This window comes from Rattus norvegicus, chromosome 18, assembly GCF_036323735.1.
Source record: "Rattus norvegicus strain BN/NHsdMcwi chromosome 18, GRCr8, whole genome shotgun sequence".
Classification (NCBI taxonomy): domain Eukaryota; kingdom Metazoa; phylum Chordata; class Mammalia; order Rodentia; family Muridae; genus Rattus; species Rattus norvegicus.
In genome coordinates this window covers 63,368,401-63,396,316 of record NC_086036.1, presented here as the reverse complement: position 1 = coordinate 63,396,316, position 27,916 = coordinate 63,368,401, and the positions used below count along the sequence as shown (strand labels likewise).

Here is a 27,916-nt window from a genome sequence, read left to right as displayed (position 1 = left end):
AACTGCCGGAGTTGGTAAGGGGCTAGGTTAATTGTGCCTCTGCCACCAAGCCAGTACCTGTGCTGCCTGGTTAAGGCATAGGGCCTGTTTTCTCTAGTGCTGTGGCTGGCGAGAGGTGGGCCAGCTTTCCAAAGTGCTGCAGCCAGTGAGGTGTAAGGCCAATCCCCCCTCCCCTGCCCCCCAGAGCTGAGGACCAAACCCAGGGCCTTGAGCTTGCTAGGCAAGCGCTCTACCACTGAGCTAAATCCCTAACCCCAGATAAGGCCAGTTCTGCACAGCCCCTGGACATCCAAGTGGTCCCCAGTGGCTATCTGTCCCCAACTCAGACACGGTCCTCAGCCATAGCTTAGACTGGGACCTCATCATGACCCCAGGTAGCGGAGTTGCCACTCCAAACAGCCTGCGCCTCTCACCCTAGAGTCTCCAGTTCATCTCTCTTCATAGTGCTCAAACTACCCCATTTCTTTCATTCCTTCTGTCCACCACATACTCGCACATTGAGGTGGTTCCTGCTGCAGGCTGACCTTGGCACAGGCTGATAAGCTCTTGCAACAGCAGTCTATTGCCTGCCTATGCTGTAGGCCCGTGGGCAGGCCTGTGGGTGACATGGTGGTCTGCACATCTCTCTATCTTCCTCCTCCCATGCTGCACTGTGTGGTGGTAGGTGGAGTTCTGTATGTCTATGGCCTGCCCTGGCTGTGGGGTCAGGGGAAGGTCTGTGGGTGTCTTTCCAGCCCTCAGTGTGTGACCTGGGGGAACACAGGTCTCAGTCTTCCCTCATGCTGTGCTGCCTGGATTTGACTTGACTTGATTTGATTTTTATGTGTCCTAGGCACCAAGCCAGGCGTCAGAGGACTGCCGTTCGCCCAGCCCCTGACTGGTATAAGAAGTGCGCCACCCACAGGTGCCTCTTTGCCCATTGCCGGCAGTTTCTACCACTTTAAAAGCTGACAGCTTGCTGGGCTCTCTGTGTACTCTATCACTCATTTAATACTCACAGCAACCATGAACTAGGCACAACTACTCACATTGCATAGAGGACTTGCAGGTATGGGGGGATGTCAATTAACTTTCCCAAGCCCCATGACCCTGGATTACTTGGGCCAAAGTATGGGCCCAAGCAACTTACTTAACAGACTGTTGTGTCAATCAGAACAAGTAGTCTATCCTCTCTTTTATTTCTGTGGAATTTACAGATGTGGAAAGAATTATTTGACTATTGAATTTGAACATTGCCACTGTTGGTAGCTCTCTGCGCTATAGGGCTTGTAGCTGTCTTCTGCTCATCCCCTCAGCGTTTCTTTTTTACACACATTCTTAAAAAGTGAAGTGTTTTAGTTTTCCGTATTTCAAGTGTGTGCGTGTATATTTCTTTTGGCTTGATCATTGTATTTAAATGCCCTTTAAAAAAAATTCTCCCTTCTGCCCTCCCTTTCTGACCCCTCTTCTCCGTCTGTCTCTCTGCCCCACTTTCTCTCTCCACCCCCCTCTTCCCCCCATGAAGCTCATCTAGGCTAGATGGCCAATGAGCTTCAGGGATCTATCTATGGCTCACATTTCTTCCCCAGAGGCTGGATTGGTTTTGTTGCTGTTTGTTTTGGTCTTATTTAAGTTTTTTATTACTTCCTTTTGGCTAAGATCAAGTGAATATCTGTTCTCAAAAATGCAAAGAGAAGTTAAATAGCAAGTAAAGTTTTGATTTATTCTCATTGTTATGTGTAATATCCATTACCATCAGGAGAATGCAAATTAAAACTACCTTGAGATTCCATCTTGCTCTCATGAAGAAAACAAAAGACAATGAATGCTGACAAGGCTTTGGGGAAGGAGGACCTTTCCCTTACTCACTGCAGTGGGAGTGGAAATCAGTGTGGAACTTCAAACCTAGAACTACCACGGACACAGCTGTACCACGCCTGGACACGTGCCCAAAACTCTAAGTTCTACTATAGATGTGCTTACACGTCCATTTCATTACTGCGGTATTTGTGTAGGGAACGGAGCCAGCCCAGGTGTCCATATATACCGTGAGGATATGGTGTATGTGTGTGTGTGTGTGTGTGTGTGTGTGTGTGTGTGTGTGTGTGTGTACACAAAGGAAGTTTAACTGCTTAGCTGTTAAGAAAATTACCATGAAATTCACAAGAAAATAGATGTAATTTTTAATATTTGTGTGTGAATAAGGAGGCATGAAAATGGGTGTGGCTTAGGAGGCTAGACTGGAGACCAGGGGAAGGGAACCAGAGGTGCTGAGGAAGGAACAGGGGTAGGGGAAGTGGGAAGAAGGAAAGCAGGCTGCTGGGGCCAGGGAGCAGAAGGAGGGGGGTTGGGAGGGGGAGGATTTGGGGAGAGAGGTAAATTTTATCAAAAGAAAATATTCAATAGTGAAACCTAATATTAGCCTGGCGATTCTCTTCAAGGTATGTTTTTTCTTTTTGTTATTAAGTCTTTCTCCTGATTTGTCTTTTTCCTAGCAAGGCAGCTCTGTCCTTTTACACCATGCTGTACAGTGTTTGTAGTGACTAGTGTGTTGTAAACTTAACTTAAAAAAAAATTTCCACTTGAGAATCTGCCTGTAATGGGCATGTTTCCCCTGATTTAACTTATTATGATATCTAACATACATTGACTAATGTCTGTCTTTGTATTATTTGCCCTGTTTTGGTCTTAGTACTTTCTCCCACCCTGAAAAGCATATTTTGCTGTCAAGCATGTGTTTCTACATAGAGAGTCACTGACATAGAAGAGCTTTGGGCACTGCTCTCTCCAGTTGATCAAAGTCCCCACAACTTTCTGCTCGTCTTACCCATCATAGCAGGACCAAGACAGAAGCTCCTTCAGAGAATGAGTGCCAGACAGACTTGCAATCACTTAAACTGATGTGTTATGGATACCTGTACTCAGTGTTGAAAATTATAACGCAAGACATTGATTACTGGGTAACCTAGCTAATGCAATTAATATTGAGTCATAGTTTCCTATCAAACACATACAATTTTTATTTATTTATTTATTTTGAATTAAAGTTGAGGGATAAGTGGGCTTCACCATTTGGGTAATGTTAGCATTCCTTCTAGGCAATTCATTCTTCACCCAGCAGTTACCTGGCAACAGACAGGTAGGCCTGGCCTGCTATAAAAGGGGCTGTTTGGCCCCTCCTTGCTCTCTGCCCCTTCTCTCGCTGACTCTTCTTGACCCCTCTCCTTCCCTTCCCCATTCGGTCTCTCTCTCCCCTCTCTCCCCATGTCCTCTCTGCCTGTCTTCTGTCTGTCTTTCCCTATTTCTACTCCCTTCTCAACTCCCCTTCCCACGCCCTAAATAAACTCTATTCCACACTATATCTATTCTACACTATACCACCTCAGGGGGAAGGGATGCCTCTGCACGGGCCCACCGAGGCACCCTCCCACCTCACCACACCTTTTGTTTATTCTTTTTCTCTTCAAATGTTCTTTAAGCTTTCCTGTCCCTTTTCCATGTGATCTAGAAGAGACAATGTTATTAAACATGCCCTTTTGCCTTCTTATAGACAGTACCAATAGTTGGCAAAGCCAGAGGGCATCGAAGCACAGAAAGGAGTGGTTGACAGAGATGTAATTTTCAGTTCCCAGTAGACGGAGTTATCACGGTCATGAAGGTGACTTGATTCCTATGGTTCTCTGTTACGTTGTGTCATGGTGACTGATTTGAGTTGAGCCACCCATGGAACCGGGAATGGGGTTTTCTTGGAAAGCACGTGATCCCTGTAGAGTTGTAGACAGTTGTTAGGGAAACCCAGGATTGAAAAGGTAATTCACTGAGTTCCTTTGTGCTCTCAGTCTCGAGTGTTGGGAACATTGGCTAGTCTCAGTGAATTTTTTTCAATAGCTAAATTTTAAAGTGGGGGATGCTTCATATTTAATCAGAGTAAAGTAAAAATTAATAAACAGGCTTTTTACTTTCAACATCTTTATCTTTCACTTATGGTTAGCATTTAACCTTATAGTGCCTTGGCTTTCTTTTCTTTTCTTTTTTTTTTTTTTTTTTTTTTTTTTTTGTTCTTTTTTTCGGAGCTGGGGACCGAACCCAGGGCCTTGCGCTTCTTAGGCAAGCGCTCTACCACTGAGCTAAATCCCCAACCCCAGTGCCTTGGCTTTCAAAATGGAGGTTATAACTTTGTGCTGTGTGGAACCTTAATTGATACTTAGTATAGTGTGCTGTAATCATGGGATGAAAGTCTCTTCAGAATTCATAGTAACATTGCAAATAAACTGCTGAACTCTCTGGAGACACAACTGGCCTTAGTTCATTGACTTACATATTATGAGTCCTCATGCAAGCTTGGTGCCTTGTAAGGGAGGGATCATCAGGTGTGTGCTTGGTGAGGAGAATTTACTGCATCACTGCTCATGTCGGGTCTGTGGCTTAGCATCAAATGTGTGTGTGTGTGTGTGTGTGTGTGTGTGTGTGTATGTTTATACATATGTATGTGTGAGTGTGTGTATGTGTGTGTGTATATATATGTGTGTGTATGTGTATATATGTGTGTGTATGTGTCTGTATATATGTGTGTGTGTGTATATGTGTGTGTATATATATATATGTGTGTATATAAATGTGTGTGTGTATTTATATGTGTGTGTGTGTGTGTGTGTGTAAAATGAGTCTGTGGCAAATAGAAATTACATAGCATCTCACTCCCCATGTGCACTTGTAGCTGATGCCGCTGTGCCTTCCTATACAGTCTGAGGACATGCAGGGCCCCTGGGCACTTCCCTTCTTCTAAAAATGACTACCACTTTCTTCCCTAGTGCAGAGGCGTTTCTTCACATGCCCTCTTACTGGAAATTTTCTTAGTGTACTTCTTTTTTAAAGCAATGTTGCCTTTGCAGGAGAAGTATAGTACCATGGATGTCACTGACACCATGTTCCTACACAGCGCTCTCAAACCTTGTTTTTCTCTTCAGCCCTCCATACTCTCCTTCCTCAGTCTTAGCTCTAATTGCAGTTTCACTCAAGAAAGCAGAAACAGCCCAAGGAGAACTGTGTTCCTCCACGCTGTGCACTGCCAGAGCCTGTTGAGATTCCCACTCAGGAAGGGCATTTTTCATGAAGGCGGTGATCCAGATAGAAAGCAGCAGAGAGAGTGAAACCATGAGAAGAAAGTGGCTCAGGAGGAGGTCAGGCAAACTGGGTCCTAGTCAGCCATGATGTCTTCAGAGGCTCAATGACTGAAGGCAGCTGAGGCTGCCCCACAAGTGGAGGTAGGTGGTTCCTGGGACACTTCCTTGTTTCGGAAACTTTAGGAACCACGGTAAATAAGAAGAGTTGGATCTTTTGAATGCTGCTAAGCGCTAAAACATCATAAAAATTACAATCCTCAATATTTTAAAAATGTTACAGTTTATTCATATGTACTAGGAGGTCAGGCCCTGCAGTCACAGGCAGTTGTGAGCTGCTGGGTGTGGAAATTTAACTTAGGTTCTCTACGAGAACAAGGTCTGCTCTCCACTCGAGCCGTCTCTCCTGCTCAAACCCTAGTATTTGTTGTAATAAAACACACACACCATCTTAACTGTTTCAGTCCATTTATAGTGATTCGCATCTGTCGTTACTGTCTGCTTCCAAAATCGTTACATAAACTCTGTATTCAGCAAACCTTAACTAACCCTCTCCCTACTAGTCTTAAAAAACGTGTTCTGTCTCTATAAATTTCCTTACCCTAGATGTGGAATCCTATCTTTTTTGTGACTTCTTTTATTTAGCATAATATATGTTTGCTTTCTACTTCTTTCATTTTTTTAAAAGATTTATTTGTTTTAGGTAACATTCTCAGTGTCTTCAGACACACCAGAAGAGGGCATCGGATCCCATTACAGATGGTTGTGGGGATTTGAACTCAGGGGTTGTGGTTGCTGGGATTTGAACTCAGGACCTCTGGAAGAGCAGTCAGTGCTCTTAACCGCTGAGCCATCTCACCAGCCCCGTTTTTTATTTCTATTAAAAACACAGTGACCAAAACCAGCTTGGGTTCATTTCATCGTACAGCTTACAGGCCATCATGAAGGGAAGTCAGGACAGGAACTTAGCAGAAAAATCCAGGAGGGAGGGAGGAACTGAAGCAGAGACCGTGGAGAGTGTACTTGTTGGTTGGCTCCTCATGGGCTGCTCAGCCGCTTCCTTAAACACCTGCTCACAGTGGAGTGGGCTCCCACGTCAATCATTAATCAAGGAAATGGCCCACAGCTCGCCACAGTACAATCTGACAGAGGCAAATCTTTCAATTAAGGTTTCCTCTTCCCAGATGACTCTAGCTTATATCAAGTTGACAACAAAAGGAAAAAAAAAAAAAACTACTCAGCACACATGTTTTTAAGGCTCAACCCTGATTTGGTGTGGTTCAGACTTTCATTGTTCTAAGGGCTTGATGATGCTCTATCGTATCGTTTGTGTTGATGATCCTCAGTCTACTTTGTGGCAGTGGTGCAACTCACTGTCTGGCCTTGAACTCACTGTGTAGCGAAGGATGGCCTTGACCTGTGATCCTCTGCTTCAGTGTCCCAAGTGCTGGGATGATGGCGTGTGCCACCATGCCCTGACTCTCAATTATTTAAGCAGACTTCATTATTACTGGGTAATGGATCCTTTCCTTCTCAATGGTTGAGAATGCCTCTTTCCCCCAGCACTGTTCAGATTGGATTGTCTTTGATTTTTTTTTTCCTCTCAATAACCTTAAAACCTGTTTTGTCCACCTGAAGGAGAGAGCCAGTTCCAAAATTGAGTATTTCTTAAGGAGGCCAGGCAGTTTCCCATGACAATTAGGTTGCTAATATAGGCATCCTTTACAGTACAATTCCTTTTAACACCTACTTGAAAAAAAATTTACTTAGCCTTTCTATTCATCACAACTAAAGTATTATACCTATAGTTTTTCATGTATTAATTCTGTGTTTTATTATTTCCCATACCCATTGTTGCTGGTGCAAGTTGTATGTCATGACCTTTGATTGAGTCTGAGGTTACGTATCAGATAGCAGGTGGAATCCTACCTCGTGGCTCCTGGTTCAGTTATTTATTTATTTTTCTCAGTAGCATTAACTCATTCAGCTTTTAACAATCTTGAGAGCCAGGGTATGTAACTCACACCTGCCGTCCTAGCACTTGGGAGGCTGAGGCAGGAGACTATAGAAAGTCCAAGGCCAGCATAGGTTAAAGTGAGGACCAGGCTAGCCTAGGCTATCAAGGTGAGGCACTGCCAGAAAACAACAAATCTTGAGGCATAATTTAAATGTAATGAAGCGTTGATGGTCAGTTTGATGAGTGTAAACAAACCTGCGTTCTTACATAAATGATACTCAAATCATTGCATCACCCCGGAAAGTTATCTTTGCATTCTGTTGCCCTACCTGAGCTCCAGGGTCCTTCACATGGCACTGTACAGGGTGCACCTTTAACGCTGTCTTCATTGTTGTTGTTGTTGTTGGGTTGTTTCTCTGTTGCTATTTTCTGATTAAGCACAAATGTTTGCAGTTCACCTAGATTGTCACCAGCCTGGTGTTCCATCGTGTCATATTAGACTGTTCAGCTCTTGTTGAATAGGTAGGTTGTTTTACAGTTTTGGCCATTATGAGCATTTATGTAAAGAATCATTGTATATGGTGTGTGTGTGCGTGTGTGTGTCACTTGTGCATGTAGAGGTCAGACGACACCTTCGGGCGTTAGTTGTTGCTTTCTCTTTGAGATAAGGTTCTGTCTGTTGCTTACCCTGTCTGTGTACAGCGGCCTAGCTGGCCTGAGGACTTCTGGGGAATCTCTTGTTTCTGCCTTCCATCGTATTATAGGAACACAGGCAGGAATTACAGGTGTGTGCTACTACGTTTAGACGTTTTGTGAGTTCTGGGGATCAAACTCAGGTCCTCATGCTTGCAAGTACTCTACCTGCCAAGCCATCTTCCCCGCTGTCTGAGTCTTTGTTTGTAGACAGGATCTCTCTATGTACCCCTGGCTGTTCCAGAACTTGCTGTATAGACTAGACTGGCCTTGAACTCACAGATGTACCTGTCTCTGCCAGTGTCTCCCAAGTAGCAGGGTTACTGGTCTGTATGAGTCTTTTATAGACACACATGTTTACTGCTCTTGGAAGTGACCTGGTTGGGTTTTTGTCAACCTAACACAAGCTACTGTTATCTGGGGAGAGGAGTCTTAATTGAGAAATTGTCTCATCCAGATTACCTGTAGTCCAGTGTGTGGTAATTGATTGTTGATTGATTAGAGGATCCAGCCTACTGTGGTGCCACCCTGGGCCTGTGGTTCTAGATAGTGTTAAGAAAGCAGGCTGAGGAAGCCATGAGGAGCTAGCCAAGCCAATAAGTGTTCTTTCATGGCTTCTGCTTAGCTCCTCCTCCAGAGTCCTGGCTTGAGGTTCTACTCTGACTTCCTCAATGACAGACTCTGATGTGTAAGTGTCAGTGAAATAAACCCTTTCCTCTCCAACTTGCCTTTGATAATGGTGGCTTTATCACGGTAATAGAAACCCTAAGACAGTAAATAACTGGAAATGTATTGGTACTTAGGGTGGTAAATACATTTGACTTTTAAAAGAAACTGTCAGACATTTTACAATATAGTTGTAGTCATATTCTCTTCTGTTCATATCAGCAAATATGAATTCTTTTTTTTCCACCTTCCCTAATACTTAGGTTTAAAGGCTAAGTGGAGGTGGAATTTGTCAGACAAAAGGACAGCTTAGCAGAGGGCATTGTGAGTCAAAAAGAAAAGGACAACATGGGAAGTGCTTGAGGTGACTGATACACCCTGGGGAGCTGAGGTGGGGCCCTTTGTAAAGGGCGTGAATGAATATGTGATATGCTGACCTAGAAAGTCCTCTAATGTTGGTCAAGGAGTAACTACGGCAAATAGACCTTATCGGTTAACAGGTTAACAAAGGCAACTGAGCCAGCACTTGAATTGCAAACCCTGGGCTCAATGCTCCCAGCACTGCAAAAACAAAACCATATGAACAGAGCAGATCTACCTCAGGGAAAGTGTTTTTGAAGGAAATCAGCTGCAGGTATGCATTGTTCCTCCTCCTGATCAAACGTTTGGAGACACACATCACTGTTCATGCATGAGGCCTGCCCTTGCTGAAGTCCATAGCTGCCACCTCTTGAGGCAGTGGGTGGTTCTGTGCTTGCCTACCTATTCCCACATTTGGGACACACGACTGTGGTTTTTAAGTATTTTCTCCTCTGATTTCTGTGACTACCTGTCTTTATTTCATCTCCCCATTCCTACCCCAGGACTGTCACCCCTTTGTAGGCTAGACCTGGGCTTTTTAGCCTCTAGTTGATGGTTCAGTAGTTACTTCCTTCCCTGTCTGTTTTCTCCTTATACTGTTTCATAAGACTTCATTGACTAAGTATATACCAAGAAATTCCTTCTAGCTAGGCCACATAGCTGCCTATTTCTGCCTGTTTCATGTTTCCCCAAACATGTCTGAACTCACCAAAATGCTACCACAGTCTTTATAGCACAAGCTAAAAGGTAGGCCTCTCTTGAACTTTCTCGTACATTTAATACACTGAGAAGTCCTATTCCTTCTTCTTCCATACACTTCTCTTTAACCCACTGATCTTACCCTCCCTCCTCCCCTCTTAAAGCCTCAGTCATCTTGACAGTTGGCTTAAGCATCTGCCATGGTGACGTCAGCCTCCATTCCTAGCTCAATACTGATGAATGCTGTTTCCCATCTCAGAAGGCTGTATGAGAGTCAGTGAGTTTTGGATCCTCATCTGCTAACTTTCCCTGAGAGCTCAGAGACTCCAGCACAGAGGTTTTTGGTCCTGGTTTTACAGTAATTCCCAGAGTCTTAGAAGGCATCCAGACTGGTGCTTTCACTGGGAGATTTATCACATGATTCCTTCAGCAGTTTTATTTTGTGGCTGATAATTCTAAGTGCATGATTCCATAGTTATCTCTCAGTTATGTTTAAAACCCTTGCTGTCTCAGGTCTAGACTAGAAGCCTGAGAATCAGACACTCAGAGACTCTCTAATTCTCTGCACAGAGTGTGCAAGCATTGGAACCCGACTTTGATCGCAGCACCCAGATGCAGTGCAACACATCCAGTGTGGGAGGAAAAGCAGAGACAGAAGGGCCTGTGGGTGAGTCATTCTGGCTGAGGTTCAGTGAAAGATCCCATCTCAAAAAAAAGATGGAAGCCTGCTGAGGTGGCTTAGTAAAGGTGAAAGTCTTTCATATAAGCCTGATGACCTGAGTTCTATCCTTGAATCCCTGGTGGAGGGAGAAAACTAACTCCTGTAAACTGCGCTCTAACCCTTCACATGTACACCACGTGACATGCATGTACCACAATCTTGCACACACAAGTAATGAAACTTAAAATTAAAAATGAGGCAGAGAATGATTGAAGAAGATACCTAACAATCTCTGTGCTTTTCCATGAGCACATATATACTTATGCATTCAAACACCACATATGTATGTATGCACACAAATGGAAGTAACATTTGAAAGCCATGAGATGTCTAAGAGGTAAATCTAAGTGAGATCATATTACAGAGGCATTCATGCTATCATTTTTCCTCTTTTAATTGTTTGGATTGTTTTTACCAGTGCTTAAACTTAACTGGACCTTAGCTTGAGGTTGTTTGGGGTAGGGATGGTTTTGCTGTTAGAAATGAGATAAGTTGTCCCTAAGTGTTGCTGGGGCCATGATGATACTAATTAGCAGATCTATAGTCTGTGGCCATTCTTTCACTTCCTCTCAAACAGTTTAGAATTGGAAGTGGCTTTAAAAGCTCCTGCCTCTTTATTCTTTCTTCCCCTCTTCTCTCCCCTAGCCTTCCCTTTTTGTCTTCCTTCTCTAGCTCAACCTCTTGTTTGGTGTGTGTAGCTTGTAGGATTCGTACTACTGGATCTGACTAGAGACAACAGATAGAGAATCTCTACTGAAACACCATGTGGACTTAACATTAAACCTAAATAAAGCATTCAAAACATCACATGGTTCTTTCATAGTAAATAAATAAATGAAAGTTATGCTGTAGGTTAACTTTCTGGACTGCTGGTTTCCCAATGAGAATGTGCTAAGGATACAGCAAACAAACACAAGCACCATTTGGGCTGATTTCTAATTTGTTCTTTGACATTGTGCCTTTTAATTTACAGTTTCTATATAGTTCTTCAAGTTAAAAGACTTTATTCTTTCGTTGGTTTTGAAGAATAATTAAATAGAATAGTCCCCATAGAGTCTTTCTCCTATAATTCCCTACATAATTTTGGTACATTGGTTTTTTGTTATTGATGCAAGTCCATAGTATATTAAGGTTTACTCTTTGTGTTGTACATGTATGAGGTTCTGACACATATGTAATGACACATGTCTCTCATTACTGTGTCCTATAGCTGTACTACTTGATAAGGGAACTTTCATTACCCTAAAAACTCTTATGCTTTACCTCTCCTTTTCCCTGAACCCTGGCAACCACTGTTTGTCTCCGTTTTCAGAATATCACATAGTTAGAATGAAACAATGCATAGCCTAGCAAAGTAGCCGCTTCGTCTTGTAAAATTGTGAAGGGCTTGCATTTGTTTACAGTTCTTTGAACTTGACAGCCTTTTTCATTGCTATGTCTCAGGCCTCAATGAGCTGTGCCCAGGCTTAACTCAGCTCTTTTTATCTGTGGGTGATGTCCAGTGTCTTGATGTGCTGCATGCTATCCATCCACTTGCTAACTGAAGGACAGTTTGGTTACTTCTTTGGGCAATTATGAATAAAGTTGCTATCAATATTTCATGTCTTGATATTTTTTATGTGCACATAAATGTTCAGCTTATTTGAATACAGTTGCTGGGTCATATGGTTACTTTTATAAGAAACTACTGGATTGTGTGAAAGGGAAGTATCAGAGCCAAGTTCTCAGCACAAAGGAGATTTATTTGCCCCAGAAGGACAGAGGGCAGGGAATGAGAGACAAGGACAGGAGATAGAGGACAAAGGAGAGGGGGAAGGGAACAAGGAAGGGTGAACAGGGATGTTTGTCCAGGAGTGGAACGAAGGGCTGCCTCTGGTTAGAGAGGAGACAGATGTGGCCCACAGAAAAATGGTGGTTTATAAATATAAGAGGAACTCCTGTTTTAGGATAAGATATTTAATTTTAATTGGGCATGTTAATTTGTCGAGCCAAAGCGGCTTTTGATTGCTGGATTTCAATAGGGGAGAAGAACAAGTCCTGCCACAGCCATGTTTGCTAGCCTGGCCAGAGTCCCTTCACCATGGAGTTAACCCAGCCTCAGTGAATAAGAGTCCCTTTGGTCACGACTGGTGAGCTGGCATGCACTTTAGTCTCATTCACTTCCAAGTCTGAGGAAGAAGGGTGGTTTGAAGCCAGCCAGAGCATCATAGTGAAACCCTGTCTCACAACGGGGGAAAAAGAAAAAAGACAGTCCCCATTGTTCCACATCTTGTTAGTGCGTGCTACTGTCAGCTTTTGGACCAGCCTTTCTAGTAAAGTGGTCTAGTAGTCTCTCATTTTCACTTGAAGTTTCTTTGACAATCATACAATCAATAGCTTCTCTGTTACGTGCCTGTTACCATCTGTGTTCTCTCTGATGAGGAGTCTACACACTTACTCATTTTATTTTTTAATAATTATTTTATTTTTAATATTGTGTGATGGGGGTGTGTATACATAAGTGCTCATGCCCGTGGAAGCAGAAGTATCAAGACTCCATGGAGTTGCAGGTTCAAGTGGTTGTGAGCCATTAATGTGGATGCTGGAAACCAAGCTCAGGTCCTCTAAAAGGCAGTGTGTATGCTCTTAACCACTGAGCCATCTTTCCAGCTCCTTAATGCTTTTTTAACATTTCCACGTGATTTGGGCGGTGTTCTCCTAAACTTAGTTTTAAGTAATTGTATGTGGGAGCTGCTATGTCCATAATGTGTCTAAATATCCTTACTTCAATTTTTAGTAGTTTTTCTGCAGATCACCTCTTGTTTTGAAGACTGAAGAGTTACATACTCCTGAGGTCCCCTCATTCCCATCTGAGGGAAGAGCCACCCAGTATACGTGCCAGTCTAATTATGTCCAGCTGGGTTATGCCTGCATCTGTAAGAGGCCGGCTTGCATTTAGAGCTACCTGTCATGACTCAGGCTTAAGATGAACAGTTCTGGAAGGTTTAAATGGACCAGATGCTGTTTACTTTTGGGCTAGGAGATCCTCCTGAATGTTTCTGAGCCAATCAGGTTGGACTACCAGGTGGTCAGTTAGAAAAACAGGTTGGAGTGACAGGTAATCCTCCCTATGACTGTAGTGCCATATCTAAGCAGAAACCATGCACACACGAGTGGAAAGAAAGTTATTATCTTAGGACGTGTTCTCTAGTTCCCTGTTGCTTATGCAACAATTTGAACACATGAAGATGAATTATAGAGGAAGTTTTGCTTTTAAGGAACTTCATTTTGTTGGAGACTTAAGAATGGGCCACAGAGATTCACAAGATCTGGTTCATTTGTCTCCATTCCTTTAAGTGGTTTCTTCTAGACAACATACTGGTTTTTAGTTCACTTTTAGACTCGTATTTGAAGCATATAAACTCCTGACGTTCAGAATCATTGCTGACAAAGTTGCATCGGTGTCTACCACACTTGTGTTCTAGTCTCGTAACCTCTATTCTTTGCTCCTCTCTTTTGCACTCAGTGGTCTTTCTACCTTTTGTGATTTTTAAAGGAGCATTTAATGTGATTTTTCCTCTCACTTTTCTTAGCACACCAGCTATTTGTATGTGCTGAACTTTTCTTGTTTTCTTTAGTGGCTGCCCTAATGTCTGCAGTGAGCATTTGCAACTAAGTCAAGCACAGCTTCTGGTAACACTATCCATCGCTTTGTAGGCCATGCAGATCACCTCTCCTACCAAAAGAATCCCATCTCTTCCTCTTGTTATTTGTCGTATTGTATTAGTTCTAGCTTACATTCCATGCATACATACATATGTGCATATACTCACATGTTCACATGTATACACATACAACACAGGAGATACATATATAAGCACACATAGTATGCTGTTATTATTTTAAAATGTCATCTGTTAATAGTCAGATGTTTTTACTTCACCCTAATTTATTTTCTTAAGTGGTTTTCTTTTCACAGAGATCTGAGTTTCTGACTTTTTTTCTCTCTTTCTAAAGAAGTATTCACCACTTCCCAGGCTAGTCATGGACCTAGGCTATTAAATAAGGATAACCTTGTAGAGTACAAAGTCTAGGTTGGTGATTTTTGGTTTTTCCCCAAGACACGGAATATTCCACTTCCATCTCTTACTGGTTGAATGCTTTCTGTTGATATAAAAACAAACAAAACAAAACAAAAGCAAACAACGCAGTGTCCACCATAAAGAAAATAAAAGATAGTTTATTCTGGAGCTAGTTTGAATGACCGTGGCACAGGAGCCAGGCGAAATTTCATGGAGTTTTATAGTTTTATAGAACAGTGGTGTGTACCTCAGACAGGCAGGTACAGCAAAATGAGGGAATCTTTTCTACAGGCCTCAAAAGCTATCTGATAACATTCTTAGCTTTTGGGTTGGTGGAAACCAGTGGGTTTGCTAAATTAACGGGTTCCCAAAAGTTTTTATCTATTATTCATACAATGTTAGTACATACACAGAGGTGTGGACAAGATGGGCTATCCAGGGACAAATGTTAGCCCAAGACAAGGTAACTGTCTAACACGTCAATCTTCTTCCCACAGTACTGTGATTCTGGCCAGTCAGTCAGTCTGGAGACACAGGGCCTTCCCTGGATTCTCCTTCACAGTTTTGAGTCTGATGACCCTCAAATCCTTAGCTTACTTATTAGATGCCTGTTCCCCCACTAGCTTTTTTCAAAAATAATTTCTCTACCTTTGATTTTTCTGTGATTTGAAAATACATCTCTAAATTCAATTCTTGTTTGTTTCTTTGCTTGTTTGGTTTTGCATTTATCCTGCTTGGTGTTTGCCAAGCAACCTGGGTCAGAATGTCCTTCCTGCTAAGAAGAACTTATGTCAGATCTAGTTAGTAGTTTCTTCATTCAGAACCAGGATGACTCCTTTAGTCTCTTGCTCCCATCTACCAGCTTCTGCTCCCCTATGGCTTACCAACTCCATACTTCAATGGATACACGAGTTTTAGTGTCCAAGACAGTGGGACAGTGTGTGGACTTCTTTAGCCTCTGGGTCTTTTGGCTTCTGCTGTCTCTGCTAAAGCTGTGTTTTGTCCTTGTGGAGTCTCTTCCCTCACCTTGGCTTTCTTCTGGTGCTTATGCTCCCAGGTTGTCCCTTGCCTTGGATGTGGTTAGCACACGGCTTTCCTTTAGTTGAGTCACTCTGGGAGGATGGTGGAACAAGACTCAGCCTTAGGCTAGCATGTTCCATGCCCCTGAAGCCAGCTCCTGTCACTACTGACTGCTGGCTCTTCTAGAACCCTTTCATCGTCTTCTGGCTCCCGTGGCTCTGAGTCCTGTGTTGGGTGCCATGCATTCCAGACAAGCAATTGGTGTGCATGGACAGGCCCTGCACTAAATGGCAACTGCTCCCAAAGCTCCTTTAGCACAGAGGGCTCCCAGATCTCCTCTCCATGCTCCTTTCACCACACTGTTTGTTATCTTGTTTCTCCACATGTCCTGCTGCCTGAATCCTCCTATTGTGCACTTCTGATGTTTAGCTTCTCGCTCTATGGAGTAATCTTTTCTGTCTTATCTTAACTCTTCTCCCTCATCAGGTCATACAGAGACAGCGTCTAATCTGCCATCTTACCCAGAAATACTTTTTTAAAAAATAGTATCATTGTTTCAAAATGAGAGGTTAAGAACTTTAAGTGTTATTCTTTTTAAATGCTTGTAGTATTCCCTCTGATACTATAATTTTTAGATTTTGTAGAGTTTGTTAAGTGAATATTTCAATGCTTTTACAGGATTTGTAAATAATGACACTGGTGCTATTGTGTTTAACTTACCTTAAAACTCTTCAGTTAAAAGTAATACTGTTTAGGTTGTTTTTAAAATCACATCGTTGACTAAAAATAGAATAAAGAAACTGAAGTTTCCTCATGCACTTTCAAGGTTGGTAACTGGATAAACATCAGAAACAAGTCAGTGTAGGGAAGGAAGGAGACAGACAACAGTTATTAGAACCTCTTGTAACTCAGGTACTATCCTGCTTTCATACATTATCATGTTTAGTGTCTTCAAGAACTCACAAATGGAAATATTACTAGTACTTATTTTATAGAAAAATGATTTAAAATAATCTTTCTTGTGCCAGATGACTAGTGATAAAGGTCAATTTTTACTCATAAACCTTTGGTGTCATTGACTATTGTTTTTTTAAAGGGAAAATATGTAAGATAAAAAGCATAGTGTTATACAGTAAAGTAACTGAGTGGGTGGAAAAGGCAGTGCTAAGAAGTAATGTGAATCCTGCTGTACTAACCACGTCTGCAGCACTTGTCAGGCTGCGGTGCAACCTGATGGACCCTGTGCACAAGTCAGGTTCACACTGCCAGGAGGTATTGCTGATGGAGGTGGGTTTTAGGGAGGATCATCTGTGTCCTTCATTGTAAGTTCTGGGCTTAAAAGAAAAAAATCTACCATTAGTTTATATCATTTGAAAGTGATGTTTTCTCAATGAGTGGGTTGCAATGAACAGTCTGTATTCTGGTATGAAACGGTTTGTTATTTGGTCTTAGAATTGAATTTTCAAATACTTTGGGGTATCTATGAAGTTTGTAAACACTGGCATAAAGTTTGTTTTGGTTTGATTTTTTTTTTTTTTTTTTTGGTTCTTTTTTTCGGAGCTGGGGACCGAACCCAGGGCCTTGCGCTTCCTAGGCAAGCGCTCTACCACTGAGCTAAATCCCAAACCCCTTGGTTTGATTTTTGTTTTTGTTTTGTTTTGTTGTGCAATATAGCAAGTCAGCTTGGCTACTTTTTCATATGCTTAGGAAAAACTGATCTTAGTTTCCAGTATAAATCTAAGAAAATATGAAAAGTGCTGGTGGATAGGTTATAACAAAATCACAGTAAAATGGCTGTCTCAAGTTTAATACATATGTTTATATAAATTTTTTAAATTTCTCAAGTATTAGTTATGTGTGAAATAATGATAATTTTATATCCTAGACTCTGCAGTCACTTCCATTTACCTCCTTGCTTTTAATGCTCCTAGGTTATCGAATCCCTGGGAATTATTATTTATAAAGCACTGGACTATGGCTTGAAGGAAAATGAAGAGAGGGAGCTGAGCCCTCCTCTCGAGCAGCTCATCGACCAAATGGCCAATACCTCGGAGGCGGATGGAAGCAATGATGAAGGGTACGAGGCAGCAGATGAAGGCCCAGACGAGGAAGATGGAGAGAGGAGAAGCAGCGCAGCCATTCGGTCCTATCAAGATGTCATGAAGGTAGACTGAGTGCTTGTCTCCCTGGGAGTTGTCATCTCAGGTTAAGAGTGGCTGGTGTGACCCAGCATTTGAGAGTAGTTTCCAGGCTTTGACAGCCTGGCTTTGGCCTTCGCTGGGTCACAGCTCTTGACCACATCTAGGTTATCTTGGTGTCACCTCAGTCTGGCTGCACATGATGCTATCAGCTGGCTGCTGCATTTCCTGTCTGTGGGGTAGATGGCACCTGCAAGTGGCTGTGTCCTGAAGTCTGAGCTGCGCCGGTCACAGCTCTGCGCTGGTCACAGTTCATTGTTCTGTGGATTTTTACTCTGGCCTTCCCATAGGATCTGTGCACAATGATAAGACTGAAGTTTTCTTTGTCAATTTTGCTGCCTACATGAAGGGTAAATGTATAGCGATAACGCTATGAAGGATTTGACAAATTAGCCTTGTGATACTCTGTTCTGAGTTATTTAGATAGAACCTTTACTAGTTTTTTCTTTGGTTGGTTTTGTTTTTTAGGGTTTTTGTTTGTTTTTTAAATGTATATCCCTTAGTGTTTCAGAATATAGAGAAACACCATGAAAACAGTGTTTTTCAGTTGTGCTTTGTACTGTGTACCTGGGTGCATCCCTGTTTCTCTGGAGAAACACCGTCAGGACTCCGAAGGGATAATCCAAGTCATCTTCCTCTTCTTCCTCCCCTTCTTCTTCCTCCTCTTCCTCCTCCCCCTCTTTTTCTTCCTCACCTCCTCCCTTTCCTCCTCCTCCCTCTCTTTCTTTTTTTTGTTGTTCCTTTTGAAAGATTTTTTGAGGGAAAGAAAATGAGAGAGTGAGAGAGAGTGTGTGTGTGTGCGCGTGCGTGGCCAGCAAAAGGTAACAAATACCTTGAAACTGGAATTACAAGCTGTTGTAAGCCACCTACATTAACTTTTCACAAATTTTATTCATTTTAGATATTCTAGAAGTTAAGGGCTAAATTTAAAATAGACATGAAAGGCTAGTGTCCTAAAGTGACATAAGCTGGATAGAAAAAGAAATTTTGTTTCCCCTCATGTAAAAGGAAAACAAAACTGATCTGAACATAAACTGGAGGTTAGTAGGGTTAGGCACATTGGACTGGTCATTGTGGGCATGTGCCTGTGTGAAAGTTATACAAACCCCATTAATGCATACAGTTACTACAGAGTAGTCAAAATAAAATAAAGAAGAATATAAACATAGTTGGAGGCTGACAGACCAAAACTGACCTGATTCTGTGAAAACCACTAATAAACAGTGATGTGAAGAATAGAAGATGTTACACAAGAAGCAAAATTTACATTCTGACAGTAGCCACAGGCTTAGGGGCGCTGCACAGAGAACAGAGGAGGAGGGAAGAGCACAGGGACCGTGGTCTGAAGTCAGCCCGGCACCAGGACTCATGAGCACCAGGCGGCTCCCACTCTGCAGGGTTAGAAGATGAATGGATGTCTTAGAATTCTCACTCAGCAGCAGTATATAATGACTTACTTTTTAAAAAGGTTCTTAGGCACCTAACAATTAGAATGAATTCATTTTACCTATTTTTTAAATTTGAGCCACTATGCCTATGAAAAAATAAATTAGTAAAAGTGTACTTAAGACATATTTTATAGTCTGGAGGAGAGCCGTACCTCATCAGTTCTAGTCTTAGCACCTTTGTTTGAGAATATCCTAACTTCACTGTCTGCTTTTGGTTTCCAGTGTTACTCAACCTTGCCTATACACGTCTCGTTTTTGTAAATATTGTGACTGCTCTTTTCAACTGAATGATGGGAAATTGCTAAGACGTTTAACAAGTTTTGAAAATTTGAAACAAATATCATAAAACCCATTGTTTATGACAATAGAGACAGACAAGAATCTTGGTTCAGTGGGATCAGTTAGCAATGACTGCTTGGCTTTGTTGAAAGAGAAGACAAAGAATTGACTTGAGGAAATATGACTGTTCTTTCTCTTTTTAAACTTTTAATTAGTGTGTGTGAGAGTATTCAGGTGCTTTGGGGTGTGTGTGTGTGTGTGTGTGTGTGTGTGTGTGAGAGAGAGAGAGAGAGAGAGAGAGAGAGAGAGACAGGGGGAGAGACAGGCAGACAGACAGACAGAGGACTACTTTGTAAAGGTAATTATCTCTTTTCACCTTTGCGTGAGTTCCGGAATCACCTGTACCCGCTGAGCCATCTCACCAAACTCTGATTGCTTTGTGATCGTTAGATGTAGAAACATGAAACTAAGTTACAATAATACAACTGATAAGGATTCTAGGATCTTATACATTTATTTTCATTTTAGTGTTAAAGATCTCTGAGTGTATAGCAAATACAAACACTTCATATCTTATTCATGCCTCGATTATGCTGGAAAGAAAGCATATACACACAGGTTAAGTATAAAATACATGTAATTAGATTTTTGACTCCACCTGGGCTCTTTGCTGCTGATTCTAGAGCCACACGAGTGTACACACAAAGTTAGACATGTATTCCTCTTCAATAAAGAGGCTGGAGAAGGCTGAGCAGTGAAGCTTGCTCATCTTCCAGAGGACTCAGATTGATAATAGTCTTCATAAATGTGATTTTTGGTGGTTTGCTTCTTGATGAACAGCTTATGCAATTTGATACTGAATTACTGTCCTGCAAAATACATTCTAGAGTTGGGGGTTTAGTTCAGGAGTAGAGCACTGGGTTTGATCCCCATCTCCAGGAAATAAAAAGTCTTAATTAAGGAAATCATTTTGAGTTTGAATGGGAAACTGTTAAATTTGGATATGACATAACCCCACGAAGGCTCTTGTTAAAGCCTGGTCTCCACCTGTGGTGCTATTTAGAGGGGATTGAATCACAAAGGTGCTATGATGACTTCATCAGTGCTTTCTTGCTCTGATGAGATCATAGTTGGGTTGACCTTGTTGGAGGAAGTAGGCCTTTGTGGGGTGCCTTTGAAGGGTACTCTCCTCTGCTGGCCCTCTCTCTTTGCCACCCGTCCACCATGATACAGCCACAGTACTCTACCACATCTTACCTCATGCTGTTCAGACTCTCACCAGCCAAAGGCCCAGAACCAGCAGAGCTGAGGGAGCACGGACTGAAACGTGTGAAGCCGGGCCTCAGAGTTAACCCTTGCTCCTTTGTTTTTCTCAGTACTTTGTCACAGCAAAAATAGGAACACAGAAAAGAAACATGAAAAGCAATAGAGCTACCATTGACCACCTTTTATTTTTTTGACTTTTCATAATTTTTTTCCTTGATATTCTTTTTTTGTTTGTTTTGAGACAGGTTCTCATTATGCAGCTTTGTCTGACTGACTGTGTAGACCAGGCGGGCCTCAGACTCAGAGTCCCTCCTGCCTCTGCCTCTGGAGTGCTGGGACCTTTGGTGTGTGCAACTCCACCTTCGTTTGACTCTTAAAATAAACAGTATTTTATGAGCCCAGGCTGGCCTTGAACCTTCTACACAGTGGAGGATAACCGTGGATTCCTGACTTTCCTGTCTTTGCCTACCAACTGGTAGGATTGATTATAGGCATACACTGACCTACCCAGCTCTCTTTTATTCTTTCTTAGAAATTGTTAAAATATAACATTTTTCGACAAGTATATTAGTGACTAATTTATTAAGAGAAGTTAGTGCTAGTGAAGAACTTTAAAATGTGCCTACTGAACATGTATGGATAATAGTTATAGAAACATAACATAATTCTTTGGAATCTTAAGAGGATATCTTTGCAGTAAAATAAAGGAACAAATCACCTTTCATCATGCTATGTTGCATTCTTAACTCACAGTCAGTCATCTTGGGACATGAGGACACAGGCAGTACCTGAGTACACCACCAGCTCTGCCTTCCTCGCCACCCTCCATTGCCACTTCCCCACCCAGGCCTCACAAGTGAATGAATGTGGGCTTCAGAACCTAGTCAAGTATGTTTAGATTCTGCTTGTGGTAACAAAACAAAACAAAACAAAACAAAAAACACATGGGAAGGATTCGGGACTACATTGGAGAATGCATGATCGTGCAGTATATGTGACATGCCAAACACAGCCCGTGGCATGGTAAGTGGTAGCTGGCTCTTTGCTTGTTGCTGTGGTAAATACCATGACCAAATGCAACTTGGAGAGGAGAGGGTTTGTTTCGTCTTTCAGTCTGTTGAGGGAAGTCAGGGTAGTAACTTGAGGCAGAAGCCATGGAGGAATGCTGCTTACTGGCTTGCTCCCTCTGGCTTACTCAGCTAGTTTTCTTATACAACCCAGACCCTTGCCTAGGGATTGCAGTGCCGGTGTGGAATATGTCTAGGCAATCAGCAATTAAGAAAATGGCTGGGGTTGGGGATTTAGCTCAGCGGTAGAGCGCTCGCCTAGGGAGTGCAAGACCCTGGGTTCGGTCCCCAGCTCCGGAAAAAAAAAAAAGTATTAGATATTAATAAAAAAAAAAAAAGAAAGAAAATGGCCATAGGGGTGGGGATTTAACTCAGTGGTAGAGCGCTTGCCTAGCAAGCTCGAGGCCCTGGGTTCGGTCCCCAGCTCTGAAAAAAAGAAGGAAAAAAAAAAAAAAAAGAAAATGGCCATAGTTAAGACGTGGCCACAGACCAGTCTGTTCAAGGCAAGTAAGACTTCAATTGAGGTTACCTTTTTCCAGGTTACATTTCTGTCAAGTTGACAGCCAAAACAAATTATGATACTGCTAAAATACCTGAGTTATTGTCATTATTTAGCAAATCCCCTCCCCCCACTTTTCCATCTCAGGGAGAACTTTGACACATGTCCTCTCATTTTCTTTTTCTTTTTTCCAAACTGGAACTCAGTCTTTATTATGTGTATTATTGTCTTTTTTCTTTTTTCTTTTTTTGTTTATTCACTTTACATCCCAGTTACAGAGGCCCTCCCTCCTTTTCTCCCAATTCCACACCCCCCTCTATTACCACCTCCCCTTCTCAGAGAAAGGGAAGTCAAGTTGAAGTAGGACTAAGCCTATTCTCTCCCACTGGGGCTTGATAAAGCATCCAGCTAGGGGAAGGGGATTCAAAGGCAGGCAACAGAGTCAGAGACAGCCCCCTGTCCACGTGAAGAACAAGCTGCACTTCTGCTACAGATGTGGGGGGGGGGGGGCCTGGGTCCCTTTATGCTCTTTGGTTGGTGGTTCAGTCTCTGTGAGCCTCTGTGAGCCCAGGTTAGTTAATTCTATAGGTCTTCTTGTGATGTCCTTGACCCCTCTGGCTCCCTCAATTCAGTCTCCCACTCTTCCACAGGACTGCCTAAGCTCTGCCTGATGTTTTGGCCATGGGTCTCTGCATCTGTTTCCATCAGCTACTGGATGAGGCCTCTCAGGAGATAGTTATTATAGGCTCCTGTCTGCAAACATAGCAGAGTATTGTTAATAGTGTCAGGGGTTGGCTCTCTCCCATATGAAGAGACTTTAGTTGGGCCAGTCATTGTTTAGTCATTCCCTCAATCTCAGGTCCATCTTTATCCCTGTGCATCTTGTAGACCAGACAGACTTTGGGTTCAAGATTTTGTGAGTGGGTTGGTGTCCTCCTCCCTCCACTAAAAGTCCTGTCTGGCTACAAAAGGTAGCTGCTTCAGTCTCCATGTCCCCAGCTGCTAGGAGTCTCAGTTAGGGTCACCCCTACGGACTCCTGTGAGCCTCTCCCATCCCAGGTCCTTGGCTTATCCTAGAGACATCCCCCATTTCCATTCTCTTTCCCAGCCCCCCCCCATACCTGGTCCTCATCCCTGGTCCCCTCCTCACCCCCAGTTCCCTCCATCCATCCACCTCTTACATCTATTTGATTTCCCCTTCTGAGTGAGGTTCAATCATCTTCCCTTGAGCCCTTCTTGTTACTTAGTGTCTTTGGGTCTGTGGATTGTAGGATGATTATTCTGTATTTTATGCTAATGTCCACTTAGAAGTGAGTACATACCATGGGTGTCTTTCTAGATCTGAGTTACCTCACTCAAGATGATCTTTTCTAGTTCTATCCATTTGCCTGCAAATTTCATGATGTCTTTGTTTTTAATAGCGGAATAGTATTCCATTGTGTAGATACACTACATTTTCTTTATCCATTCTTCAGTTGAGGAACATTTGGGTTGTGTCCAGTTCCTGGCTTTTACAGATAAAGCTGCTATGAACATAGCTGAGCACGTGTCTTTGTGGGATGGAGGAGCATCCTTTGGGGATACGCCCAAGAGTGGAATAGCTGGGACTTGAGGTACAAGTATTTCCAATTTTCAGAGAAACCTCCAAATTGATTTCCAAAGTGGTTGTACAACTTTGCACTCCCACAAGCAATGGAGAAGTGTCCCATCTCACACCCCGCCAACATGTGCTCAATTGAGTTTTTGATCTTAGCCACTCCGACAGGTAAAAGATAGAATCACTCATTTTCAAATAGGAGCTGATTCTAGTCAGCTTACCTTTGCTGTTGGGTATCTTTTACTAAACCATTTTGTCCACATGTTTGTGTGGGATGTACCTGTGGTCCTGTAGTATACTGAATCTCAGATGACAGGACATCGAAAAGAAAAGGTATAGGTAGACCACGTGTGTCTGTTTTAATGGCACCTAAAATGCCAAATTCCATTTTTCTTTCTTCTACAGATATGTGCTGCTCATCTCCCCACTGAGTCGGAGGCACCGAATCATTATCAGGCAGTATGTCGGGCACTGTTTGCAGAAACCATGGAACTGCATACGTTTCTGACCAAAATTAAGAGTGCGAAGGAGGTAGGTACAAACACGGATGTCTGTGGACTTTGGAATAGGTAGCCTGTTTTCAGTATTGTCCATTCTGTGCGTTTTAGTTTGAGCTTTGTTGTTTTCTTCTTTTAAAGACAAGGTCTTGTTATATGCCAAGGCTGGCCTCTCTCTCACCAACTCGTGATCCCCTTCCCTCAGCCTCTCTATTTAGGACTACAGGCGGTGAGTGACTGTTAAGCTCACCTCTGCTCCTGTCGGGTACTGCTCGCAGCAGTGCTTACAGACATGTTGATAAACTAGACTCAGAGGAAACTTGTCAGAAGAGTGCAGAAAGGGGTGGCCTGAGTTATTGAACATCGCATGCCTATTTAGATACAGAAACAGGCAGTACTCAGTGCAAAAGGAAGCTCGCAGGTGAACATCTCAAGCCTGTCCTCACTAGAGTACCGGAGAGTAGGAAAGAGTATTTTTTTAAGGTTGTCCTGACCTAACCCTTCCCAGAGCATTTTTTTTCAGTCTTGTACGGTAAATTAAAGGAGTTTTGAAATCGTCCAGCACTAACATTCTCAGCAGACATTGTTGAATTAAAGAGCGGTGAGCATTTTTAGCACTGTACTCCACTAATTTGAAAAACTTTTTACTCTTGATTAAGCTTTGCTTTCTCAAAAGAGATGAACATCATTCCTGGAAGTGATGGCTCAGTGGTCCTCTGACCTCCACATGTGGGCCTGTACACACATTGAAAAAGGAAGAAATAAATTATGTTATTTGTAGGGGGAAAGATGCAATGAGGAGCTTATTATATATATGGTAAAAATAATTCAGAATCATAGAGGCAAGAATCATACATTCCCTTTCATATATAGAATTTAGAAGGGAAAGGGATGAAAGACATGAAAATAAGCAGAAGTTAAGCATGGTGGCTGTAATTCCAGCACCAGACAGCCAGGACAAGAAAGCCATTGCAGGTTCAGAGCCAGCCTGGCCTACATTGCTAATACTAGGTCAGCTAAATGGTACAAGACCCTGGTGTCTTGTTCTAAAATGTCATAATGAAATCCATTGCTGTGTAATAATTACTAAATTTGTTGTTGTTAGTCTCTGTTAGCTCTAGCTGGCCTGGAACTTGCTCGTGTAGACTAGGCTAACCTTGAGATTTCTGAGACCCTCCTGCCTCTGCCTCCTTTCCATGACTGTCTAAATACTAATTTTTAAAAGTTCCTTTACTGTTGCTGAATGATAGTCTACCACTCATTATTCATGTGACTGCTTAAGAAAGAGCCTGTGTTAGACACCTCTGCCCCACCTTTTCTTTCTCTCTCTCCATCACTGCCTGATGTCAACCTCTGTGTCTAGTTCCATGGTGTTTTCTCTTTCTTTCATAGTGTTGTTCCTTGTCCCTGGCTGTCTTGTCTTTCTCCTACTCTTGCTGTGGCCTAGCATTTCAGACCTCCAGCATTTCTTTCCTGGATAGCAGCCGTACTACCCCACCAGTCTTGTCTTCATGTCCTCCTCAGGTCCTGCTGGAAAATAAATAAGCCAGATCACAGCCCTCCTGGCCCAACCCTTCACAGGTCTCAGAGGGCTTAGTGTCTTTAAGGCAGCCTGAGGTTCCTCTAGTTTCCAGGAGTAGTTAGGCCAATGGGAGGAGAAAGGAAAGGGTGTGTGTGGGTGATTTCAGAAGTGATCATGGCAAGAGAGAGCCCTCCAAATACAGCTGAGAAAATGGACTGCTTTCTGACCAGACGGCCCATTCCTGTCTCTGGGTCTCAGATTCTCTTGACTGTAGCAGAGAAGTCTTTGTGAACTAACAGATCCTTCCTTCTCAGGAGGGAAGCTATCATTCCCTTCCCAAGCGTCTTCCTTTTATCCACAGTTTCCAAGGCGTCTAGGAAGGCTTCTTATACTGGATGCAGCCATGTCCTCGGAACCGCACTGAGTAGGCTGAGAGGGGGGACTTGGATTCCAAGGTCCCAGTCTTAGATAGTAGGGACACTCCTACCTCACCCCTCCCTGACCGCCCTGAAAAGCTGATACAGCGGTGGGAAGCCGTGAAGTCACAGCAGCTCAGCTCCCAGGCTTATCTTTTGGTTCCTTCTGCACCTCATTCTCAACCTTTGTTGCTCCCCAACCTTCATTCAAGCAGAGAGCTTCTCTTGTCTCAATCAGAAAAGGGAAGGTGAGGCTTGCAAAGGTCCAAAGAGTGATGAAGCCTATACAAACAGATAGAGTAATAGGACTTTATAATGCTGTACTCATTAAACAAGCATTCCTCAGTTCTGTGTCAGTTTTAGCTTATAGGCAAAATATGCACATAGAGGCATTTTAAGTGCACATCCAAACTCTTAGACATTTTTATATTGTGTAAGTCTGACTTTCAAGTACATGCCTTGTAAAATTTTTGAGATTGTTACCCTATTTCAACTTATGTTACTTTTTTTTAAAGATTTATTTATTATATTTATATGAGTACACTGCCGTTGTCTTCAGACACACCAGAAGAGGGCATCAGATCCCATTACAGATGGCTGTGAGCCACCATGTGGTCGCTGGGAATTGAACTCAGGACCTCTGGAAGAGCAGTCAGTGCTCTTAACTGCTGAGCCATCTCTCCAGCCCCTTATGTTACATTTTAAATCAAGACAGATTTTTACAAATAAGCAATTCAGTGTTATAGATATAAATGTGCTGATTACATTTTAGATTGCTGCAGATCTTCATAGAAACTACAGATTTAACTTTTAAATTGGTGAGTTAACTATACCACCCAATATGGACACTAGTTTGACACTAAAAATAAACGATTTCTTTTACAATCTAGTGGTAGATAACTCCCTTAAAGAGGATGTTTATTTCCTGAAAAACAAAAACAAAACAACAGTAAAAAAAAAAACCCACAGTAATAGTTAAATAATGGACTTTAGGTTGGGAAACTGAGGCAGGAAGACTGCAAATTCAAGGCCTATTTGTGCTATAGAGTGAGTTCAAGGTCAGCCTAGGCAATTTTTAGCAAGACCTTATCTCAAAATTAAAATTAAGAAGGGGGTATGGTTCTGTGGGTCCTCAGCACCACAGAAACAACAGATAAATATATTTAAAAGGACAAAGTTTTCTTTCCCCTTGGGCATTTTGAGATCGGTAATCTTGTCTTACATTGTCAGAGCAATTGCAGAATTGAAAGCTGAGCTGATATTCCAGGTGGGTAATGTTCCCCTGGCTGGACATCTGTCAGTGATGCAGTCTATGTGTTTGTGTGTTTGTGTGTTTGTTTGTTTGTAAACTAACATGACATTTTGAACAGCATCTGCCTTAATGTGTCAGGAGCTGAGTAAGGAGGAAGCAGAAAGCAGCAGCAGTAATTACACATGCCCATGGACACCGACACACTGCTCACACAGCCTCCCTTCCCTTCCTCTGCTGGCCAAGGCACTGGTGTGGAGTACTACTTGATTTCTATTAGTTTTTTTGTTGTTATTGGTTTTGTTTTGCTCTGTGTTGGTTTTAGTTCTTACTGTAGGACAGCTGCGTACTTGCAGAAGAGAAATGCAAAACCTCTGCACGGAAAACCTCAGTTTAGACAGAGTTCATCCCTTGAAGACCTGTCTTATTGCCTGGGTAGCTTGACCTTCCCACTTTGATCCTGGTAAAATTCCCGTTGCCCTTTGCCTTCCATCTCTGTGTAGATAGGAAAAGTGCTTCTAAACCTCAGTAAAATAGTGGTGACAGAAAGATTAGGGTTAGCTTTGTTTGTTTGTTTGTTTATGTTCTTAGAAGATGATGTT

At 42.4% G+C, this 27,916-nt stretch overlaps 1 protein-coding gene across 8 annotated transcripts in view; it reads left to right on the top strand.

Annotated features, from left to right (window-relative positions):
- The window catches only part of Spire1 (spire-type actin nucleation factor 1), a 129,746-nt gene that overhangs the window by 45,229 nt on the left and 56,601 nt on the right, over positions 1–27,916 (top strand). For 7 of the 8 annotated variants that reach the window (XM_017600946.3, XM_006254860.5, NM_001415684.1 and 4 more), the window contains 2 exons: positions 17,208–17,441; positions 24,036–24,161. In XM_017600946.3, the coding sequence (XP_017456435.1) occupies positions 17,208–17,441; positions 24,036–24,161 (360 nt within the window). Of the gene's footprint in view, positions 1–10,049; positions 10,142–17,207; positions 17,442–24,035; positions 24,162–27,916 lie in introns of those variants that run through there. The other variant, XM_063277314.1, reaches the window with a different exon arrangement.